We start from the raw sequence: 24,468 nt of genomic DNA, 5'->3' as shown, positions 1-24,468 counted from the left end.
GCTCACATGAACACGTGTGTACACAAGCAGAGTCTCTGTGGGCCCCCATGCACACGTAGGGTCCTCTGTTTAGGACACACCTGCTGCAGGGGCAAGGGGCCCGGCATGAATATGTAATACCCCTTGGTGAGTGTCTGGCTTACTGACGTCAGTGAGGCAATCACCTACAGACTCATGAAATAACCACCACAGTGCTTTCCAGTAACACTGTTGTGGGAGGAGAAGGATGGCTAATTTTTCCTTCTCCAAAGGCAAAATGAAAGCAGCAAGGTAATTCTATCTAACCAGCAGAACCAAACAGGAATGTGCTCTGACCAGAACTCCGTGTCCTAAAGATGGGGCAAGCCTTACCCCAAAGAGGTGAGCCAGAAATGCCATTAAAATCATTACAGGAATTCCCTGGTGGCGCCGTGGTTGAGAATCCGCCTGCCGATGCAGGGGACACGGGTTCGTGCCCCGGTCCGGGAAGATCCCACATGCCGCGGAGCAGCTGGGCCTGTGAGCCATGGCCGCTGAGCCTGCACGTCCGGAGCCTGTGCTCCGCAACGGGAGAGGCCGCAACAGTGAGAGGCCCGCGTACCGCAAAAAAAAAAAAATCATCACAAGGAAATTTCGTGAAAATGGGGGACGATATCTACCATCCAATTCTGAGTGGAAAACAATGTACGAAACAACGCCTGGAAAACAGCTCTATTCAAGTAGTGGGATTACAGACGCTTGTGCTTTAAAAACAGTTTAGTGGCGGATGGACTGAAGGGTGTTTTTCCATTTCAGCACCCATCTTCAGACCCCCACTTCACACTGTCTTTTACAAGACTATGTGTAGACAACATGGCCAGTCTGGGGAGGGAGCTCCAACTCTGCTGGAGACAAGCACCCAGAAGCCCTCCCTCAAAGGGCCTTCGCGGCACACAGCCCCCGACTGAAACGAGAGGGATCACCGCTGCTCCGATGCATGAGGACGAATCAAGAGAGGGATCATTTTGTGGAATTTCAAAAACCGCCTTGTTTAGTGGCTGTAGCTAACATATTAAGAAGTAATCTATGCAACAGACTAGGTATAAAAACATTGAGAATTTTACCATTTTAAAAAGGCTGAAGGACTTCCCTGGTGGCGCAGTAGTTAAGAATCCGCCTGCCAATGCAGGGGACACGGGTTCGAGCCCTGTTGTAGGAGGATCCCACATGCCGCGGAGCAACTAAGCCCGTGCGCCACAACTACTGAGCCTGTGCTCTAGAGCCCGTCAGCCACAAGTACTGAGCCCGCGTGCCATAACTACTGAAGACCGCGCGCCTAGAGCCCATGCTCTGCAATAAGAGAAGCCACTGTGATGAGAAGCCCACGCACCGCAAAGAAGAGTAGCCCCCGCTCGCAGCAACTAGAGAAAGCCCGCGAGCAGCAACGAAGACCCAACGCAGCCAAAGATAAATAAATAAAAATAAATCCAAAAAAAAGAATAATTTGCAACTTAAAAAATAAATAAATAAATAAAAAGGCTTAAAAGTATTTTACTACCTTCATAACAATTAATTTTCAGAACCTTGAGGGTTTTGTTCCTTTTGGAAATACAAGAGAAATTAAAACATTTTAGATGCACACGCATATATGAATATTTACTTATTTATTTTGGGAGAAAGGCTGTGAAGGCCTCCTCTCAAGAAGCATTTTGCTTCACATAAGCAGTAATTCATCCAAGAGAAAGAGAATATGTAGATCCCTGGGAAAACTGCTTTTCCATTAAAAACTATTTTAAACCATGTGATCACTTTCAACTATGACTGCTTCACGGTATGGGGAAATGGAGTTCCATCCCGCAATAGCCAGGGCCACAGGTTCACGCTGCTGGCGGTAACAGCCCCAGGCCCGCTGCGGAGGGTGGCCTGAGACCTCCACCACTGTCAGGTGTACAGATCCCATCACATCCTGCCTGCTGCACAGATAAACACAGGCAGCCTGTGTCCCCAGGCCAGGAAGCGCAAGCAGTTTCACTTCATGTAAGCACTTCATATTTTCTTAAAGAAGACAATTGGGAGGAAGGCATTCTGAATGACACAAACAGGGGTTTTTACAAACACTTCAAATTCTTTATTAACAAAGGAAAAAGAAGAGCCCAAACCTCATAACTACCTTTCCAGACACAGTCCATCCCCTAAGTCTGCTTAATACGCCATCTACCCTTATACTGGAAAAAGCCATACAGCGAACTGCAAAAAAATTACAACACACTTAAAAAAAAAAAAGTATCCCTGGGCTTCCCTGGTGGTGCAGTGGTTGAGAGTCCGCCTGCCGATGCAGGGGACACAGGTTCGTGCCCCGGTCCGGGAAGATCCCACATGCCGCGGAGCGGCTGGGCCCGTGAGCCATGGCCGCTGAGCCTGCGCGTCCGGAGCCTGTGCTCCGCAACGGGAGAGGCCACAACAGTGAGAGGCCCGCATACCACAAAAAAAAAAAAGAATAACACTGGGACATGAACGAAGTCTTCTTCAAACGTGAAAAAACAAAATCATGGAAATAAAAGTGACCAAAATACCATGAGTGACCAGCCCTGAACTGGGCTGGTCTCAGGGAAGCTGGAGGCACAATTTGGTCATGAAGGACACAGCAGCCACGTCGGGGGCGGGGGCACTCTGGTGGAGGGAGGAAGAAAACACAAATGCCAGCACCAAGGGCCAGGGAGTCGGGGCTCTGCTCTCAGGGCGGCAGCCTCGGTCCAGTTTCATTAAGCCTCAGTTTTCTCATCTGTAAAACTGGTCTAACAGCCCTTCCCTCCGCAGAGGCCCCGAGGATTAGCCGAGGGCTAAGCTGCTCCTCCCTCCTTGTATTGGAGGGAGGCAGTAAAATTGAGTTCCCTTCCCACAAGGCTCCCGCTAAGGGCATCAACATGGGAGCGCCAAGGACCACTTACTTTTCCCACTTATCTATTCCGGTAACACAGCGCAGCCGAAGGAAAAAGCCACCCGCCTCCTGGTAGGAACTGCTGAGGAGCTGAGCAATTCTTTGTACTTACATATATTTTTCTTTTTAAATTACCTCTCAAGAAATGTTTGGTACAATGAAAGGGCATCAAACACAGGAAAGAAATGCTCAAACAAGACCTTTCTACAGCAGGTTCTCAGTTCACCAGGAGTTCAGGTAACAATTTAACAACTTCGAGTCAACCGCACTGAAATTGATCTTAAAGTGATGCTGGGAAACTGTACCTAAAATAGCTGCTGACCAACACCCAGTCCCCAAGTCCTGGATTACTTTCATTTCCACTCGTCTATCACTGTACGTTTCCACCTCCAAAGGTACTCTGTTCTAAGTAGGAAGCACACTCTTGGAGCCACGTACCCACTAACGCGAGAGTTTGAGGAGCAACACCGAGCCACGCGCGGGATTCCCCAGTCCAAGGCGCCTGGTCCCCACACACGTGCAGACTGGGTCCCCCAGGGGCACCTGACCCACCCTGGCGGTGGCGCTGCCAGCTTCCCAGGAAGCCTACACTCGATCCCGGACCAAGGCTGCACCCCCAAAACATCAGTCAACTTAAGCAAATGTTCCTCCAACAAGATACCGTGGGGCGCCCTGAAAACGGTTCTGTGCCCACAGAATCCCGAGACTAGAAGATGAGAGACAGAGCGGAAGAAAGCATTCAAGTCGGGGAGGCGGAGGTCACAGACAGACACATGGGAAAACGAGGGTGTGTGTACACTGCCTTTTTCTTACAGAGAGAAACCAGAAGGCATCACATGATGAAGGGGACCGCGGCTCAGGAGTCCCTCCCCACCCCACAGACCGGGCGGTCCTGACCTTGGAATTCAAATTCTGTTCATTCATCTATAAATTGAAGAGAGTGATTTCCAGGTAGAGAGCACACGCTGAGCATAAGATCTACTTTGGTCAATCCTGAAACCCCATTGAAATCACAGTACAAAGGGGGTTTTCTTAAAAAAGGCTTTAAACCTCCACGTACCAGGAGGGGAGAGAACACCCACAGCAAGAAAATTCCAGAAGCTGGAAAGTGGGTGGAGGAAAGAAAGGTGGGGAAGATGGCAAATGCTAAGCTCGAGGCAGGGAAAGCAGAGAATCAACTGCACCCCCCCTGCCGAATCCCCAGGGGAGCAGTGACTGCAAGTCCTGCAGAAGCAGTGGAACACCCAGATGGCCTACCCGCTGCCCACAGCCAGGAAGCTGACCCGTGCCTCCCCAGGAAAGGAAACTGAAAGCATGTTCTCTGCAAAGGAACATGGAGGGTTTCAGGAGCAGGAGAGAAACTACACGGGGCACTGTGCCCGCTCTCAGAGCCTTTCCTCATCCAGAGCGAGCCTCAGGTGGGAGGAGGGACCACAAGCAGAGGGGACGCGGGTTCGTGCCCCGGTCTGGGAAGATCCCACGTGCCGCGGAGCGGCTGGGCCCGTGAGCCATGGCCGCTGAGCCTGCGCGTCTGGAGCCTGTGCTCCGCAACGGGAGAGGCCACAGCAGTGAGAGGCCCGCGTACCGCAAAAAAAAAAAAAAAAAAAAAAAAAAAAGGCGATAAGAAACTGACATAAGCCGTTCCTCACCTCTCATGCCCACCAGAAGCGCCTACATCACTGGGGTTGAAAAAGCCCCAGTCAGGATTCAGACTTCCAACCAGCTTGTCCCCTACTCTGAAATATGAGTGGACATTCAAGGGTGGCCTCTACCACAAAAAACAGAAACCAAAACCAACAGGGGGGCAAAGGGGCCGTGGAGGAAGAGAATCTATTCCGAGGGAAAAAACAACATAACTACAATTAACATACTCAGGGAGATGAAAGCAGATATTTCAACTGAAACAAGAAAGCAACAACATTCAGAGAATCAAAAAGAGACCTCACAATTTAAAAAAACAAGAGCAGAAATGAAATACTCTTTGGAAGAGCTGGAAGATAAAGTTGAGACAATCTCCCAGAAAGCCAAGGAGAAAAGACAAGAGATGGAAAATAGGTTTCAAAGGGTAAGAATACTTGAGGACCAGTCCAGAAGGTCCACCATCCAAATAATAAAGGGTTTAAGAAAGAGTGAACACAGGAAATGGGAGAGGGAAGGGAATCAAAGAAACAATTCAACAAAAAGACGTGAGTTGTCTGATTAAGGACCTATGAAGTACCTGTCACAAAAAATAAAAGAAGACCCACATCATGGTGAAACTTCAGATTACAAAGAAAAAATTCAGATCTTATGAAATTCAGGAAAAATAAAACAGCTTGCATGCATAGATTCCGGTATCGGTGTGGCGTTGCATTCCTCAACAGCAACACTGCAAACTAAAACACAGTGGAGCTGCTGTCACAATTCTGAAGGAAATAATTTCCACCCCATGACTAAACGCCATGCCAAAATATCAATCGAGGGGAAAGGCAAAAATAAGAAACTTGCAGATACCCAAGACCTCAAAAAAACCTATCTCCCATGCACCCTATTCACAGGAAGGCCACTACAGGATATGCTCCACCAACACAGTCACGGAAACCAAGAAAGATGGCAGGAGATGCAGAAAACAAGCCATCCCGAGAGAGCAGCCCAAGGAATCCCGAGGATGAAGGCAAAGAGGATGAGGGATGGCAGAGGGGATGCCAGCGATACAGGTTAGGAGGCTCAGAGGAAGGAGTCTCCCTCCAGAGGAGGGAAATGGACAGACAGCCTGTGTGCCTCACCTGAAATTCCCAAGAGGAGGTGTCAACAACTGGCAGTGGGTTTGGGGTTGAATAAGTTATGTGCTGCTACAGAGTAAATGTTTATGCTCCCTCCCCAAAATCATATGGTGAGACCCAACCCTCAATGTGATGGAGGTGATCAGGTCATGAGGGTGGAGCCCTCAGGATTGGGATTGCTGCCCTTATAAGGAGACCTCCCAGAGCACCCCCTCCCCCTTTGCCCTGTGAGAACACAGCCAGAAGCAGGCCCTCAAAAGACTCAAAATCTGCCAGAGCCTTGATCTTGGGCTTCCAAGCCTCCAAAATTGTGAGAAATGTTTGTTGTTTAAGCCACTCAGTCTACAGCATTTTGTAACAGCAGCCCAAACAGACTAAGACAATTACATTTCCAAAAAAATAAATAAATAAACTTCCAAACAAGATTTGAAAGGTAATCCTGGTTTACTCATGGCTGGCTGGGCTTAGTGTTTCCACAGTCACGTTAATGTACACACGAATCTAACTGAAGTCACCAACGTAAGTGCACTGGGCACAGGGAGGGGAGGGACACGGGAGCGAAGGAGGCAAGGACACGAGAACTAAATCCTCATCTTCAGGGTCCGAAGTCTACTGACAATGCCTGAAACTAGGGAAAAAAGAAACAGCGATTTTTAAATGCTCTTTGTGAACAAAGAAGTAACAACAACAACTGACAGCAAAGAGGATGGAAGGGGCTGCCTTGGGAGGGGGTGAGGGGAGGAAATGGACGCCAAGGGCAAGGAACTGCTCTCTCCCAACAACCCTCACCACGTGCATAACTTTTCAAATAAAAACTAAACAAAAGTCCTAAGTAATTAATAGGAGACAAAGGATGTGGACCTCCACGGTCCTTTCAAACCTTAGGGCCAGAAAGTCTTTTTAAAAACAGGAAGAGACTTGGCGGGAAGATAAACACGGGCTACGTATTTGGTAAGCATTAATGTAAAACTCCAAAAGTTCCCACAATGTATTCAGATACCAACAGGGCTCCTTCTATTGACCAAGACCCTCCTGAAAATATAACGGAAGGTCTGTGAGTGGACAGTGCCATCCCCAGGGGGGCTGCACACCAAGTGCCTTTGTAACACACAACCGGGATGCTTTATGCCTTGTCGCAAGCTAAGGTACACCTCATCTTATTTTCCCTCCTCTAAATCTTGGAAACCAGGGAGCCATTTAGGATTAGGAAACGCGGCATCCACCCCAGGAGCCAGGTGCTGTAAGAGCTCTAGTTTTTCTCCTTCTCAAAGCATTGAGCTCTGAGAGTTTGAAAGGTATTGCACTGCAAAAAACGGGACTTACGGCAGGGAAACGACCAGTCGGATGACAGCGCTTGACTCTGAGTGGCAATAGAGGGGTAAGAGTCCACTTCTATTTCCTGCGCTCGCTGCTCGTACCGGCCACAAGATTCCATTAATGATAACAGTGCTGAGCCCAAGCACCAAAAAAAGCCACAGCACGACTGGGTTGGGTGTGGTCCACTTCCTGGAGGTATGGAGTTTCCCAGCAGGCAATTCTGAATCACAGGGAGAAATCACCCGAAAAGAGAGCAACGCGGCCCGAAGATCCTCAGGCTCCTGGACCCTGGCCTCAGTGTGGCTGTAAAACACACTAGGAAGAAGCAACAACTACCAACAGGCTCATTTCTTCAGAAACGCCTCACACTGCATCTCGTACCAAAGTCCTAGAAAAACTGTTCAACTCAAAAGCTGTGTCAAGTCGCATCAAATAAGTAAACTCCGCTCCACACACCAGAAGAGTTAACTCAAAGATGACCACAAAAATGACAGAAAGGAACGAGAAAGCAACGGTGCCACTTGCCCGTAACTACCCTCCGCCGGGACACGGTGCTGCATTAGCAGCCTAGAAAAGTCTAATCTGACCAATTGCTACTTGAAGGTCACTGGTTGTATGCGAAATACTATCAAGAACATTCCCTGATACGGGATTAGAACCAAAATGTCCTGGACTCCTCCAAGGTGTTTTCTATTTTAATCTTCTGACGACCCTCCCCCTCCCAAACTGACTTTAAGCAAAACAAATTCTTAACACTGTTAAATTTTGGTGATAGAGAAGAGGGAATATGAAGTCTTGAAATGCGTATTAAAAAAAAACACCTTAAATATAGGCTACTAACAATAACAGAGAATGTGTCTTCATTTTCCTTATAGCATAGAGCATGGGAAAAGGTCAAAAGCAAGGGGCGTGAAGGAGACTAATAAAGCCTATAAAATGTTGGCTAAGAGTTCACATTACAAGGCTTGAGGCAACCTTGCTGAAAGGTCCACCTGCGCTGCAGGTGGACACGAGACCCTCCCACCATTTCAGCCTCCTCCTCTCGCCATCCTGGGGGCCTCTCGCCCAGAGAGCCACCGCCGCCTTCCCAGCAGCAGCCATTGCTCCCAGCATCCTTCCACCTTGGCCCACCACGTGCCCGGAGGAAGCAGCGTCCGGACAGTGCGCCGCCCTAGGCGGCGGGGAACGCAGGCCCACTCCCCGGCTGCCGCCCCTCCAGCTCCAGGGCCCCGGCTGGGCGCTGCGAGTCCACCCTCGCACCCCGCGCCCTGCTCTCTGCGCACCCCTCCCCGGCTCATCTGAACCTTCTCGGGGAGAGCACCCCAGTCGGCCCTCGCTAGGCTGCTGACCTCCTGAGCACCGGCCAGGAGGAGGGTCTCACCTACACCTGCCGCGGCTGCTGGGGAAATGCGCGGCAAGGACGTGGCTCCTCGCCCAGTCCAACGCTGGACCACCACCTCACAAATACCCTGAACGTCCACACCCGCGGAGGAAAAAGTACCAGAGCTCTTCAGGCAAGATTAAATGCAGCTGTCCTTCTGTTTGTCTTCACCTCCCAGACTTCCAGAGCGCACAGGTTTCCCCAGGGTAAGGAAGAGCACTGGAGAAAAGTTCCCAACTCACCCAAACTGGCCATTAAACGTCTCTCTCTCTCCCCACACAGAGGGGCATTCTCAGCAAAAGGTCTCTCCAAGCAGCCAGAGAAACGCAAAGATGACGTTAATAAAGTAGAGACTTTTCCAGCTGTTCCTGTAAACGGTCTGTACTTTCAAATATGAGAATATCTTACATATATGACATCCTCAAAACATGCTAAACTAACTCAGGTCCTGTCATACACGTTACATATCAAATTAGTGTAATTCAGTCAGCTGTGAAATCAATTTAGTTTTGCAACAGCTTTTTTCTTCTTAATAAAATGCATCACACAACAGTACATCACAAGTAGTGAGGATTAGGGCTGTCTTCTGAAACGTTAACTTTCAGGTCTTGATGTAAAATATATTTCTTACATGGGTCACGGTCCAGAAAAGGTTTCAAGTGACTGATAAAATAAAACTTATAGAAAGTTATAAACCAAAATCTAATTCTTTTTAAATTACAACTTATGCAACTAAAAGCTGACGGATGCTGCTGCCTCCAGCTGAAGCTGAATTAAATCGAGAGAAGCAACAAATGTTCAGTGAAGGACAGGGAGTAGTTAAATCCACAACTCAACCGAATTTCTTATGTCTATTCGTAGTTATTACATTCAGTTCATGATTTCTATTTTTTTCCCCCATGCTAATATGAAACTGGGTGGGAGGTTTAAAAAAAAAAGAGGAAAGGCCCCTGGCAGCCTTCATGAAAAGGTTATTAAACAGGATCACTCATAACTCACTCAGATTTACAGTCATCAACCCTCACCGAGCACCCGGCACAACAGTGTTCAATAACGGGTGCTGACTGAACAAATAAAATACCGTATTTTAATTTCTTCAGCAAACCCAAGTTGGAATGAAGTAAGCATTACTGTTTGCTAGAGTAATAATAAAGCAATAACACAGCACGGTGAGTAAGAGAATGGGTCTTGAGGGCAGGAAAGACCTGGTTTCCAATCACAACTTTGCCACATAAGGCACTATCTCACCTTGGTCAGTTCAGTCTCTGCTGGTTTCCACGTCTAGAAAATGGCATACATTACACCTATGCCTCAAGCAGTACCAATAAGAATCAAGAGGCATAAAAATGATTTGCAAGACAATGAAAATGATGTTTTCACTGAAATTATGCTGTCATTCAGGTTTATTTTTTAAGCATCTTTGCCTAGGCTGCCTGAATTCACTCTGCTGTCTTTCTGAAATTTTTAAGCCAACTCCTTACGAACCCTCATCAGGAGATGAGAGACGAAAAAAGGGAGGTTATGGGATGTATCGGGACACAGCACAGGAGGGTTAGTACTGCTTTCCTCCTGTTTTAGCCTGGAGAGCAGTCGGAGGCAGGTGTGCCTTTAATTTAATCCTCAACAACAACTCTGAGGAAGGCCTCCCTGGGCAGCAACAGCTGCTGATTCAAAGTAGGAAATAAATGTGCTGGTTGTTTTTCTTTGGGAGTGGAAGGGAGAGGGAAGGAATGTTCTTCCCCAAATGGCACACTAAAAACAATCATCATACAGTGTGTAGATGCACTTAAATACAGGGATGACTCTGTCAGAAGCCACCTTCGCGACCCTAAAACTGTAACGGCTGAAAATTTGGTTGTTTCAACCCAACAAAAATTTATCAGCCTTTCCACTGAGAAAGCAAAATAAAAACAGTTCCCTTGTAACACTACCTAGGAAATACATTTGGGAGGCCCAATTATTAAAAGAAATGTACCTTCTTTTCCCACGATTTAAGAATTCCGGCCCACACTCTTGAAGAAAAAAATTAAAAGGGGAGGACAAAAGGAGTGTTGAGACTAGACACCACCTGGTGACCATCTGATACTGACTTCAGGGCACCAGCCAGCGAGGCTTTAAGTACCTTTTTAAACTGATTCGCTTTCCACAAAAGCTGAATACCTCCATGGTAAGCTCTAAGTGAGGCAAGTGCGCTAGATTACAACCTGATTAACAGCATAAGAGTCTGTCTAAAGAAAGTACCCAGCAAATGTATTTTTTAATCATTACAAGAGGCCCTTCTTGCTCTACTGGTCAGAAATAATTTTTTACCCAGTTCACCCTGCCTTCCTGTCTCTAAATTCAAACCAAAGCAGGAATTTTTAGGAAATACCAAGAAACCACATCTGATTTTTACCTAGCGGTCAGCAGAAGCTTAGGTTTTAAATGCGTGTTGAGTTTAACAGCTCTTTACGTGAGATTCAAGGACAGTTTTCTTCAAGCACCGTCAAATTATTAATGTTAACTGTTACAACATTTTTTTTTAAAGAGGTTACAATTCTGGTAACTCTGTGTTCTTATTTTTCTAGATATCAAACCTGAACAATGAAATCGAGTTTTCTTTTTCAGATTTAGAGGGAGAGAAAGAGAGAAATGCTCCCTCTTTAAGGAGGGGGCAGATTCCCGGCTCCTATGGAGTCCAGGTCCGAATACTGCACTTCTCAGCCCTCAAGAGTGAGGTGGGGGGGGGCGGGAAATGAGCCCGTAGAACGCTGTAAAATAAATAGTCCACTGGGATACTTGTGTTTGTTTTCTTAAAGCTCCTCTGCTCCCTTACTCGGCTAACCCGGGAGAGCCAAACTTTAAAGACATTCCCTAGCTGTACCGTCAGATTTTAATCCCAAACATTTTGCCCCCATTTACGCGCTTACAAACATTACAAATTAGCCAAGAAGGACAGTGGTTTTATCTTTCAAAGGGCTAAAAACAGTCCCCGATGGCGAAAAACCTTAAAGCATCCGTGTAAATTTGAAATTCAACTTCTCCCCCTTCACCCCACTCCAAAAAAAGTCACTGGGAGGCCAAGAGGCCACAAAGCGGCAACGGAGAGGATTTCTGGGAAGGGACTCAGCTGGATCCAATCAAGACTCCAAGCCAAAGCCCTGAGTCCCGGGATCCACACTCGAGTGCACGCTGTGCCATCGATTCCTTCTTCCAGAAGGGTTGAAGGCTCGCACTTTCCCCTCCATCTGCACCGGGAGGAAACGCGCGGAACAGACGCGCTGGAAGTGGAGCTGGCGGTGGCACCTTCCTCCACCCCGCCCTGCCGCCTCCTCCGCCCTCCGGGCCCGGGACTAGCCGTGGCGCGACCGAGGCCCTCCCCGCCCCTCAACTTTACCGCCCCCTCGCCGAGGGGAACCCGGGCCTTCACCGCCCCCCGCCCGCGCCGGGGCCCTGAGAGCGAGCCGGGCCTCCGAGGGCATTTCTCCACATCACTTCTCCCCGGGAATGGGCCGGCGCGGGGCCTGCGGCTCGGGAGGCCCCGGGGGAGAGGGAAGCGAGGAGGGCGCAGCGGCCGGCAGCCCCACATCCCCCCGCTCTACCGCCGCGACTCCCGGCCGGCGAGGGCCGCCTCCGGGCCGCGGCCCCCAGGCCCCTGCACACACGCACCCGTGTCCGCTGGGCAGGGCACCCCGGGCGCTGCGAGCACGACGCGGGAGGCCGGCGCGACCCCGGAAGGTGCAGCGTGGGGGGGGGGGGGGCCGTGTTTACACCGCCAAGTTCCCCGCTTCCGCCCCGGCCCGCGCATCCCTCCCTCCCCTCGGCGGCCCGGTCCCTGCCTACCTGCATGCCGGGCAGGCCCGACTGCACCGGGGAGTGAGCCATGGCGGTCAGGACGGCCACTTCCTGGGACGGGACGGCCGGGCCGCGGCGATCCGCGCGGGCGACGAGGCCCGCGGGCCGCGCGCAGCCCTCGGGCGGCGGGGCCGGCCGGAGCCCGAGGCCACCCCAGCCCCCGCGGGTCCCGGGCCGGGCGGCGGGCTCAGGGGCGAGCGGAGGGCCTCGTCTCCATGCACCGCACTGGGGAGGGGTTGTCAGGAGCGCGGGGTCTCCCCGCGAGGTGCCGCCGCTGCTGCTGCTGCTGCTGCTCGGCTAGAACCTGGCGGCCTGGGCCCGAGCGCTGGCCGCCTGGAGCCGGAGTGGACGGGCACAGCCGGCCGAGCCCGCGAGCGCCGAGCCCGGAACGCGCCCCGCCCCGGCCCGGCCCCCGCGCCCGCCCCCGCGGCCCGGCCGGGGACCCCGCCCCGCGCTTCCGGGAGGGGGAGGAGGCTCGCGGCCGCCCGGCGCCCTAGGCCGCAGCCGCCTGCGCCGCCGCCTGCGCCGCCGCCTGCCGGAGCGGGTGGAGGTCCGCGCGTCTCCGGCGGGCTGCACCGCCTCGCAGCCGCCGGGGCGGGGCGGAGCGGAGCGGGGAGGTGGACGCGCGGACGGGTGCGGGGAGGGGGCCTCAGTTGATGCGACCCCCCGGCCAGTGGAGCGCGGGGACCGGTCCGAGCCGGGGGTGGGCCACGTGCCCATCCCGCCCCCCAAGTACGGGCCGGTCGGGCGCCCAGCGGGTCTGGGCGGTGAGGGCGCTGTGAGTACCAGGTCTTACTCTACCACCTCTCTCCTGCCCTTCACGCCAGCCCACCCCTCTCCGCCTGGCCCCGGGGCAGCGGGCTCCAGGCGACCTTCCAGAGGGCAGAGCCTCGGGCAGGGGGACCTCGGGAGGGAGAGTGCCCAGCGGAGCCTCAGCCAGTGGCCGGTTCAAAACTACCGGGGTGGAGCTTCTTCGGTGTCTGGGTGAAGTTTCCAGCCAACCCAAGGAGGAAAGCCGGAGGGGAGAGGCCGAGAGCTGTTAATTCCCGGTGCTTTGGCTACTGGAAAACACCCCGCTTGGAATGCTAGGAGCTGTAAACTTAGCTAAAAAGCGAGGGGGGTTGAACCCCACCATCTCTGGGCTCCGGACCAAGGCGGGGGCGTCCACCAGCGAGAAGGGAAAATGGGTGAGGGAGGGGCAAGGAGGAAGGGAAGACAATGGAAGGAAACCGTGTCTAGACTTACCCCTGGCCCTCTCCCGCTCTTTCGGCTGCCTCCACCTTTTAGCCACCTCTCCTCCAACTGCAGAGGAAAGAAATAAGAAGGAATGAGTCAGTGCTGCCTCCAGAAAGTAGTATTTTATTTACAACGACAAACAGTGGCAGCCACTGAAGTGATCTGCTTCCCAGGTTGCTAGGACCCCGGCATCTCATTCATGCCCATGAATGCCCTCGTTGCACCACGGCTGGGCGAGGTTGGACGTACAAAAATGAGCCCCTGAGAGTTCACAGACTATTGGAAGAACCTAAAAAGTCCTCCACCGAAGTAAGGAGTGTTTATTCTATGAAGTGTCACTGTATTCAGAGTGCCCTCGTGTGCTCTGGATCAGACAAGGAGCGAGGTGCTAAAACGCAATCCCTGCTTTCCCTTTGGAAATATGCATGTTTTTCCGCGGCATCCTCCAGGACACTTTCAGATACCTTCATGGTTGTCACTGGTGCACTGTCTTCACTGAGTCCTGAAGCCCTGCCACCCCCAAGTACTATGAAGAGAATATGGCAGATACAAAGTTAAAGCATGAACCCTGATCCTTAAGAGCTCACCAGCTTGTGTAAATTTTGTGTACCAAAAAAATGGGTACATAAAGAGATGGATGGCAAAACAGGCAAGAGCATGAATATTAAAAGTTCATCATCTTCAACCCAGGAATTTTACTTACAATAACATATCGTAAGGAAACAACCGAGAAGTACAGGAGAATGGATTAAAAAAGATGTGATGCGGTGATATTTATGGTCATGGGAAAACTGGGAACAGATTAAAAGTCTAACAGAGATTGTTACTTAAATGATAATATATTCATACAGTCATTTAAAATGATGTACTTCAATATTTAGTAACATGGAAAAATATTTTCATTATATATTGTTAAGGAAATGGAGGGTACAAAGCAGTATAGTCTGATCTCAAGCTACTTCATATGTATGAAGTTATATTTAAATATATATCACATACATATATATAATTTTATGTGTAAATAAATAGAGAAAAACCTGGAACTATCTATATATACACCAAGACTTAACAGTGTCTATCTCGAATTAAAGATGCTTTTTTAAATCAGTAGTCATCCAATAGAGACCATCATGCTAAGAGGTCTCTCCTTAGCGTCAGCCGTCAGGCCAATAAATGGCAGCAAGATGAGGAAGAAACAGGACAAGTGGACAGAAATGTCTGGGCACTGATCTAAGGCAGTACCATAGGAAACTCAAAGAACTCTTGGGCCCACTTTGCAGTAGGCTAATTTCCAACGAAGGAGCCACGGGGGGCATTGAACCATAATAATCTGGGCATAAAAAGTATTCAGAATCCCATTTTGTATCCAGAGGCTAGTAGGGCTAAGAACACGTAGGTTACAATGGGATGGGATTTATCTGGACACAGTGACTTGCATTCATTAGCTGGTCTGTTTCCCTATACCCTGTTTATCTCCTCACCACAACTAAACTTTATTTCCTCCTTTGACCATATTTATACAATTGAGCAGCATTCTCCTTGAAAGAGAAAAGAGAAAACAGGAGTTACTGGCTCCGCTCAGTCATATGCAGACAGTACCCAGTATGGCCCTGACAGTAGCCCTCTCCCTTTGTTTTAGCAGAGCAGAGATGATTGACAGGGCCTGAGCTAATGATGAGATCCTGCCCAATTGTTCATTACATTCATTCAGATATTAACACATTTTTTGAATGCCAACTTATGTCAGACATCTACTTCAGCGCTGGGCATATAAACAACCCGAGCCTCACGTGCCTCATCCCACCCTTGGTGACATGGTCTCCCAGAATCCTAATTTCAGAATCTTACAATACCAATTGCTTAAAATTAGAGCCACACTAGCCATGATTTCCACTAAGGAAAGAAGAGGATTATCCTCTCATCCTCTTCCTCTTGTCACTTTCCCTCCACTCTCAATGACAGTTACAACAGATCATACACTACTATAATTTCAGAAGGAGAGATTTTGAGGGTCTCCATAGAGATTATGCATTTCCTGGTCTCCATGGAGATGCTTACTAACCCATGGAATTATTTTCATCCCCTGACCCTCTTTGTCTTTTGTGTTGACTTAAAGACACGAATTGGGCAATGCATTGTGCTCTCACATATACTCGGGACCACAGAGGACGTTTGCATACCCCTCCAAATATAGAGCCCTTGTGTTTGACTTCCCCTAAGCCAGCTCATAGTCTCAGCAGAGCTCGAAAAGCTCAGCCGAAAACAAGAATTCAACAATCAGTCCCTTCACTTCTCCTTCTGAGTTGAAAAGATAAACACCCCCAAATGCCACTTCATAAAGAACAGCTAGACAAGTAGCACATTAGCAATTTAAATGTACAGATTAAAGAAAGGGACTTCCATTGGTGAACTTTAAAGAGAAATATGAGTAGCTTGGATAAGTAACTAACAGAAGGCTTAACAAATTTCTACACATGTTAAGCAGGTGAAGACACAAAAGAGGAAGACAGATAATTAAGACCAGCATAAAGAAGCATGTCTGGTCACAGTTGGATGATGCGACAGCGAGAAAATATATGCTAAAGCCCTAGGAAAAGATCCAGCTACCATTGAAGAATGGTGCAAATGACGTATCATTCTGTGGGTGCCGGGCTCAGAGGGCAAGCCCTCGCAGCAATATCACTCTAAGTCAATCTGCCTTTGTTTCCTAGGGATGCCATTACAAAGTACCAAGGACTAGGTGACTTAAACGACAAAAATGTATTTCCTCACAGTCTTTTGGAAGCTAGAAGTCCAAGATCAGGGTGTCAGCAGGATGGGTTTCTTCTGGGGCCTCTCTCCTTGGCTTGTGGCTGGCCATTTTCTCCCTGTGTCCTCGCATGGTCTTCCCTCTGTGTCTGTGGATGTCTGTGTCCTGTTCTCTCCTTATAAGAACGTTCATCATATTTGGTTAGGGTTCACCCTAATGACTTCAATGTTAATTACCTCTTTAAAGACTATCTCCAAATACAGTCACATTCTAAGATACTTCAGATCAAGATTTTAACATATGAATGGGGTCAGGGGACCCGATTCAGCCCATAACACACCCTTCTCACTGTAAATGCATTTCTGGTCACCCACTTTAACTGGCTCCTCCAGGCTTAGCTCCATGAACAAGAATTTTCTTTTTCTTCTCCCAAGGCCTTTCTACACACTTCGCATTTCACATTTCTGCTCAGAAGCATTGCTTCATATTTCCTTGGGCGTAGTCCCTAAACTTGATCCTGCATAGAAACCAGAGCACTCATCTCCAATCACTGGACAGCTGAGAGCAGAGCTAGGTGTTTGCTTGGTAAAATATTTCTAATGAGAAGAAATCATCTGGAATACATGGCAATACCTACCAGAAAAAAAAGTTCAGTAGATTTTGCAGGGAGTTCATTAAAAGTAGTAAGCACTCATTTAAGCCAAAAGGTTGTGCTTTAATAAGGTCTGTTTTTCTTTTTAGTGCCTCCTTCACCCATGAGTATCACTGCACCTGGAGGTACAGTTCACCAGGAGGGTCGGAGTCTGAGCCCACAGCAGACGAGGGGACTTCCTGTTGTGTGTTCCTGGCGTGACAGTTCTAGGGGCTCACAACAGAGAGGCTTAGTCTCTCCAGAAGGACTCACTGGAACAGCCTCACTAGAAAAATTCTCATGTGCAATTTTGCCTGGCAGAGAGCCAGATAGCAGAGCTCGTCACCCTCTGAATAGTGGCTGCTTGACCCCGCCAATCAGCTTATAGAGGCTTCTGTATACAAAGACTCCTCAAGCGCTGTGTGTGTGTATTTCCCTCTCTCCCAAGGCTGGGTTTGCTTTCAGAGTATTCAGAAAGGGCATAAATGAAATCATCCCCAGAAGGGTGATGTCATTCATCCTACAGTCACGGAACTGCAGCACCAGTTCTTAAAAGCCCTTGGCCCTGTTTTCTGACACAGAAGATAAATTGTAGAAAATGATTTTAATTTTCACTTCAAGCAGATCTAGGGAATTCTGTGCTTAAGGAACATTGTATAACCACACAAAGGCAAAATGTGCCTATGAGTTGCAGGCAGTGGTTGCGGGCCTTAGTTCCGAAATGCACAGAACCAAGTATACTTGGAATCCTCATGAAAATACTGGCCTTACGCTACCCTGTCATCAAGACTTTGCCGGCAAAAGGATAAGCATGTAGTCCCATACCTTGATTTTCCAGCCCAGATATATTTGCTTTCCTAAGAAGCTATGTTAGTGATACTATTAGTCAGAGATCCTTGAATAACAAGTGACAAAAATCTAGCTCAAACCTCCATAGCAAAAAGGGGAAATTTTAGCTCAGTGATGGAAATCCAAGCTTGGCTAAGTCAGGCATGGAGAAGTCCAGGAGGGTGAGTTCAATGATAAAATCAGAACTCTGTCTTTCTATGTGTCACTCCTGCTAACCTCTGCATGGCTTCATCCGCATATGAGTCCTCTCTGTGTGATGACAAGAGTCACTCTATATAGTCTTTGCAACCCCAGAAAGAGTGACTTTCTCTTACCCAGTGTCCCTAGGCCACATCTAGTGGAGGAACACAAATTAGTGCATGTGCATTCTTGTGACCAGAGGACAAGCAGGGAGTTGAGGAAGATGGCGGAAGAGTAAGACACGGAGATCTTCCTCCCCACAGAGGACAAGGAGACACAGAGGTGGAAGGGTCCCATCCACAAAGCATACAACATGGAAGGGGCAGTTTCCCAATGGAAACAAGACTCCTGGCCTGATACATTCCAGCCCTTGACTGACCAGCATAGGCATGTACGCAGACATATACACACATACATACACTTGTGCGCACACACACATTCTCTTTTTCCATACATATAATTTCTTCTGTACTGCCCCCCAACGTGATACAGCCAACCTATGCGTATCCATCCATGTACTTACCTCTTCCCCAAAGCAGTTCAGCCCAAGTGCCGTCTAGTTAGCCCATCCATTTCCTAGTCCAGACACTCTGGAGAATATGTATTCCTCTTTGTCAAGTCTAGATGTGGCTTTTCACAGCCCAGCTACATCTAAATGTTAAATCTATATCTAAATGTTAAGTTTTAAAAATAGAACTACCATATGACCCAGCAATTGCACTCCTGGGTATATATCCAAAAAAACCAAAAACACTCATTTGAAAAGATACTTGCACCCCAATGTTCATAGCAGCATATTTACAGTAGCCAAGACATAGCAACAACCTACGTGTCCATCAACAGAAGAATGGATAAAGAAGATGTGGTGTGTGTGTATATATACATATATATGTATATCCATGTATACACACACACACACACACACACACACACACACAATGGAGTACTAGTCAGTCATAAAAAAAGAATGAAATTTTACCATTCACAGCAACATGGATGGACTTGGAGGGCATCATGTTCAGTGAAATAAATCAGCCAGAAAAAGATAAATACTGTATGATGTCACATATGTGGAATCTAAAAAATACAAGAAACCAGTGACTATAACATGTAAGAAGCACACTCACAGATACAGAGAACATCCTAGTGGTTACCTTTTCATTCCATTTTCTGGCCTTTTTGTACCAACAGCCTCCTAAGTGTTGGGTGGTGGCATATCAGTAAGGCAGCTGTCCATGCCCGAAGGTACTAGCCTCTGGGCAGTGCCAAGGCACCCAGCGCCCCAGACCAGGGGCCTCTGGTGAGAAGCACCCTCTTCTGTCCAGACCAGTGTGCCATGCCCACTGAGTCCAAAGTCTACACGTGATCCAGGTCCTAAATCATAAGAGGTGACAACTCAGCCAGATTCAGATCAGAATCCAGGGACAGAGGACAGTTTCAAGGCACGGGTTGGGGGGACCTGTACCCTAAATAAAATGACACTGAGCAGACAAGAGTCCTATGCCCGCTGGGGCGGGGGGATTGGAGGTTTGCTCTGTACAGCCACTTAATCTAGTAGCGGGGAAATCTCTTACTAAGTTCAGACCCTTCTTACAAAGGTATATGGATCAGTGGTTGGCGGACTTTTCCTGTAAAGGGCCGAATGGTCGATATTGTAGGTTTGTGGACCATACGACCTTGGTCACAGTTACTTAGTTCCGCTGTTGTGTCAGCCGAGCAGCACGGATAATATGCATACAACCTAGGATGAATGTGTTCACGGAAATGTTTACAAACGCAGCTGGCAGGCCAGATTTGTCCCCAGGGCCGTGGTCTGTTGAGCCCTGATCTGGATGAGTGACCTCGGTGAGTTGGGTGAGTGGTCAGACCACTGAATGGAGTTCAAGCAGTACAAGTTCAGGGAAGTACAGGAAGAAGGAAGAGGAAACTATAGCTACACCGCATGGCTAGGTAGAGTTGAGACCAAGGAGCTATCCTGGACTACGTATTTTAAATAAGTCCATAATACTCGATTGTAGTTAAAGATACAGTCAGGGTCCAAAATACATATATAACTGGTGAGAACACGAGGAGGCCAATTTCCATATGGAGGATTCAGGCCTTCTGGGAACATTATCAGTAAACCTTCATAATCAAAAGAGAGTCATAGAGTATCTGTGAAGAATCATGAGGTCAGAAGTAAGGTCAGGGTCCAAGTTTAGTTTCTTTCTCTTGTAATCCCAAGAGTGTTCCTGGTACGGGAAAGTAGATGAGTCATATAATAAATACTTATTTATGTCAGACACAGGTGACTTTAGAAATTAAAGTTCCATGATTTAGAAAGTGCTTAAGAATATAAGGAAACTGGCATTTACACACTGCTGGTGGAAGTGTACATTGGTTTGATTTTCCTAGAGGGATCTTTAGTAATATAACAAAAACCTTAAAATAGTCATACTTTAAAATTTTTATTTCAAATAAAATATTTTATTTCAGGATGTTATAATTAGGGAATAATTACAACTACTTAGGAAAGTGTAGATGAAGACGCGCATCCTATTGCTGTTTATAATAGGGAAAAAATAGAAACAGTTGACGTGTCCAATTATAAGAGTTTGTCTAAAAAATCATGATTTACTCTTAGAATGGTATACATTCTATGTAGTGATTTTAAGCTATTGCGTAAATTAATACTGACATGTTTATTAAAGCTATACATGGTTCACATAAGGATAAGTGAGAAAAGTAAGTTATAGGAATGGAGGTGTGACATAACATTTTTCATTAGAATATAAGTAGAATTCTGCTCCTGGCAATGGCTCACTAGGTTATTTCAGAACAATCAGCCGTTAAGAACGACTAGAAAAGCTAGACAAATTAATTACTAGATGAATTAATAAAGAAGACAAAAATCCCATGTGTTGGAAATTATCAGAGAACTAGCAAGGCAATGTGTAGAGCCAAGATCCAGAGGAAAGAGGAGCCAAGAGAGGTGAACCTGGCATCTGGAGCTGCTTTTCTTCTTGAGGCAATGGCTAATTTGGAAGAGACAATTTAGTGGCAAAAGAGCAAAACAGAGGTTTGGCACTTACACAGGGCCAGGAGGGCAAAGTTTAGATTTCAGTGCCCTCTTAGGAAGCGAAATTCTGGCAACAATCCAGACTTTTTTTGTGTGTGTGTGTGTGGCACGCGGGCCTCTCACTGTTGTGGCCTCTCCCGTTGCGGAGCACAGGCTCCGGACGCGCAGGCTCAGCGGCCATGGCTCACGGGCCCAGCCGCTCCACGGCATGTGGAATCTTCCCGGACCGGGGCACGAACCCGTGTCCCCTGCATCGGCAGGCAGACTCTCAACCACTGCACCACCAGGGAAGCCCCAATCCAGACTTTTGATTGGGACCACAGAAGCACTACCTCCTAAGAATAAGGGTGAATCAGAAATAGCCTAAATCTCACAAGGATTAAGTCTAGCTTCAAATCAGCTCAATAAATTAGCCTAAGATGTTCTGTCCTAGCCTTGCTCCGTGCCAGAAGTAAACATAAATCCTTTCTGAGGTAGATACCATCATTTAGAGTCTCAAACCATCTCTACATTTTTTTCATAAACAACGTATGGCCCTCAATAAAAAAAAATAACCAGGTATAGTGAAATAGAACTTATAGAATATAACTAGGCATACAAGAAGGCAAGACTTGACAGAAAACCAAGAGAAGAAATATACAAAAAAAATACTCATAGGAGCTATCTCAGTGATCAGAATGAACATTGAAATAAATATAACTAATATTGTCAAGAAATTAAATGAAAAGATGGAGAATGTTCTAGAAAACTGGAAGCTATAAAAAATAAATCAAGTAAAAAATTCTAGAAATAAAAAATATAATTGACATTTTTTTAAATTGGTGGGTTTAAAAACTGATTAGAGGGGACTTCCCTGTTGGCACAGTGGATAAGACTCCACACTCCCAATGCAAGCGGCCCGGGTTCAATACCTGGTCAGGGAACTAGATCCCACATGCATGCCGCAACTAAGAGTTTGCATGCCACAACTAAGGAGCCCACCTGCCACATAAAATAAAAGAAAGAAAAAGAAAAAAAAATACTGACCAGTTTTTTTTGGGGGGGGGGTTGTTTTTGTTTTTAATTGAGGTATAACTGATGTATAAACAACCAGTTTTATTTATTAAAATTCTTCTGATCCCAAGATAAAAGAAAATGAGATTTAGATTTGGCTTAAGAATATCCTGGAACTAAAAGTAGTTAAATAGAGAAAATGATGGATTCTTCTCTCTGGGTGGCCTTTCAAAATAGAGTGAGTGTTAAGTGTGGTCTTCCCGAGGGCATGGCTGTAGACCAGAACACCTCTTAAGATTCATTTTGCATCTACGATCCTATAGTTTTCCGTATAAGGAGGGAGATACATTCAAGGAACTTCTTTCATAGTGAGTTTACTTTCCACATAGTGGGCTGGTGGCTGGGAATAATATATGTAATCATGTCTTCAGGGCCTCACAGTCTATGCAGGTCATATAATTATAGATGAAATGTGATAGAGTAAATGCCATTCACTCCTCCATTAACAACTGTGAACTGTACATGCATAGGTCAGACTCTGAATAAGAGACTGGGCTATTGCAGTAAACAAAACGAAATGTATGCTCTCATGGAGTTCACATTCTAGTAAACAAATATATAACACATCAAGTGGTGATAAGTGCAGTGAAGGAAAAACAAAGCAGAGTAAGGATAAGGAATGATGGTGGAGCTCATGGTACAGAGCATCTAATTTTACATGGGCTAGATGCACAAGGAAGGCCTCTGTGTTTGAGGACACTTGGACAGACGCCTGGATGAAGTGAGGGAGTAAGTGATCCATGTGGCTTTTGAGCAGTCCCGGAAGAGGGAGCGTGCTTGGACCATGCCTGAAGTAGCAAGGCCAGTGTGGCAGAAGCAGGATGAGTAGGCAAGAGAGAATGTAAGTGATGAAGTAGCTTGGAGCTGGTCACGTAGGGACTTGTGGTCCATGATGAGGACTTTCGAATTTGTCTTTGTGAAATGGAGAGTTTGGAACAGAGGCATGATAGGATCTGACTTAAGTTTTAAATGAGTTTCTCTGGCTTCTGAGTGGAGAATTGATGGTGAAAAGGCAATTGTGGACAAGACCATGAGAAGACTCTTGCTATTCTCTGAGCAGGACATGATAGTGGTTTGGACCACGAAGGTATTACAAGGAAAAGGGAAAAGGGATATAATTCTGGATATATTTTGAAGGCAAAGACAATAGGATGTTAAGGGAATAGACATGGAGTGCAAAAAAATAGAGGAGTCAAGAATAACTCCAAGAATTTTGGTCTGAGAAACTAGGAGATTTGAGATGCAACTTTTACTGAAACAGTGGTAGTCTTGAGAAATGCAATTGGGTTAGGGAATGGGTCTCTATGAGCAGAATCAACTCACTGTCCTTTTAATACAAAGGAGGAAGCAACTAAAAAGACTGAGTTGGGCTTTCCTGGTGGCGCAGTGGTTGAGAGTCCGCCTGCCGATGCAGGGGACGCAGGTTCGTGCCCCAGTCCGGGAGGGTCCCACATGCCACGGAGCAGCTGGGCCCATGAGCCATGGCCACTGAGCCTGCGAGTCCGGAGCCTGTGCTCCGCAACGGGAGAGGCCACAATAGTGAGAGGCCCGCATACCGCAAAAAAAAAAAAAAAAAAAAAGACTGAGTTACGCAGGTAACCCTTCAGAATGGATGGGTTTTATTTTAATAGTGTCTGCAAATTATGCATACCACAGAGAGTTTGTAACACTAATGATATCAAAAACTACTTGCTATTGATTTTCCTCAAATTTCTCTTTTCTTCATTGTTGCATTTTAATAGGGTCATAATTAATGTTCAAACCTGTAAACCATTTTAATTCATAAACATCCTTTACTACTTTCCTTAAGTATCACTCTTTCTGGAAGGTTTTCCCTTGCCTCTTCTGTTAGGGTTATGTATTCCTCCTGTAGAGTTCCACAGAACCTTAAGGATCCTTCTATCATATTCCTTACCAAATACACTGTATTATCATCATCTGTTTTTCTGTCAGATCAAACAGACAGGTCAAATCACGTTTATGCCTCAGGACTTGTAGCTGACTCAGGGCTTAGCACTCAATAAAAAATGTGGGAAAGGAGGACAGGCAGAGTGGGAAGGAAAGTGGGAAGGGTCTAGAATGTATTGTCTCTCCATCACCTGGAGATTATTTCATTGCAATAGGTCCACCTTGTTTTAATTCACTCCCGGTCCTTTGGGGCAGGTGAGATGTGGGTGTATTCTAGAAATGTCCTACTGTGGTTAAGTGGAAAATTATAACATGATAATTTCTGGAAGCATCTTACCATCTTCCCTTTGTTGCAATTGTATTAAAACTAGAATTAGAGATCAGAGCAGTCCAGTAGAACTTTCTCTAATGAGGGAAATGTTCTACATCTGTGCTGCGCAACAGGGTAGTCACTAGCTACCTATGGTATTGATTACTTGAGACATGACTAGTGTGACTGATGAACTGAATTTTAGATTTTATTTAATTTAATAAATTTAAATTTAAGTAGCCACATGTGGCTAGTGGCTACCATTTGGATAGAGCAGTTAATTTTGCACTTAATACTGGAAGTT

General features: G+C 47.1%; 1 protein-coding gene across 2 annotated transcripts in view; it reads right to left on the bottom strand.

Annotated features, from left to right (window-relative positions):
* Positions 1-18,832, bottom strand: part of STK24 (serine/threonine kinase 24) — a 107,260-nt gene extending 88,428 nt beyond the window's left edge. Inside the window, exons 1-2 of one of the 2 annotated variants that reach the window (XM_033435103.1) lie at positions 18,815-18,832; positions 13,436-13,492 (exon numbers count right to left, since the gene is read on the bottom strand). In XM_033435103.1, coding sequence (XP_033290994.1) covers positions 13,436-13,492; positions 18,815-18,817 — 60 coding nt within the window. In that variant the 5' untranslated portion in view covers positions 18,818-18,832. Of the gene's footprint in view, positions 1-12,178; positions 12,567-13,435; positions 13,493-18,814 lie in introns of those variants that run through there. The other variant, XM_049701181.1, reaches the window with a different exon arrangement.
* Positions 18,833-24,468: the final 5,636 nt, after the last annotated feature.

This window comes from Orcinus orca, chromosome 18 (genome assembly GCF_937001465.1).
Source record: "Orcinus orca chromosome 18, mOrcOrc1.1, whole genome shotgun sequence".
In the NCBI taxonomy this organism is placed as follows: domain Eukaryota; kingdom Metazoa; phylum Chordata; class Mammalia; order Artiodactyla; family Delphinidae; genus Orcinus; species Orcinus orca.
Note: the sequence above shows the minus strand (reverse complement) of the source record. Positions and strands in the feature narration are given on the sequence as shown.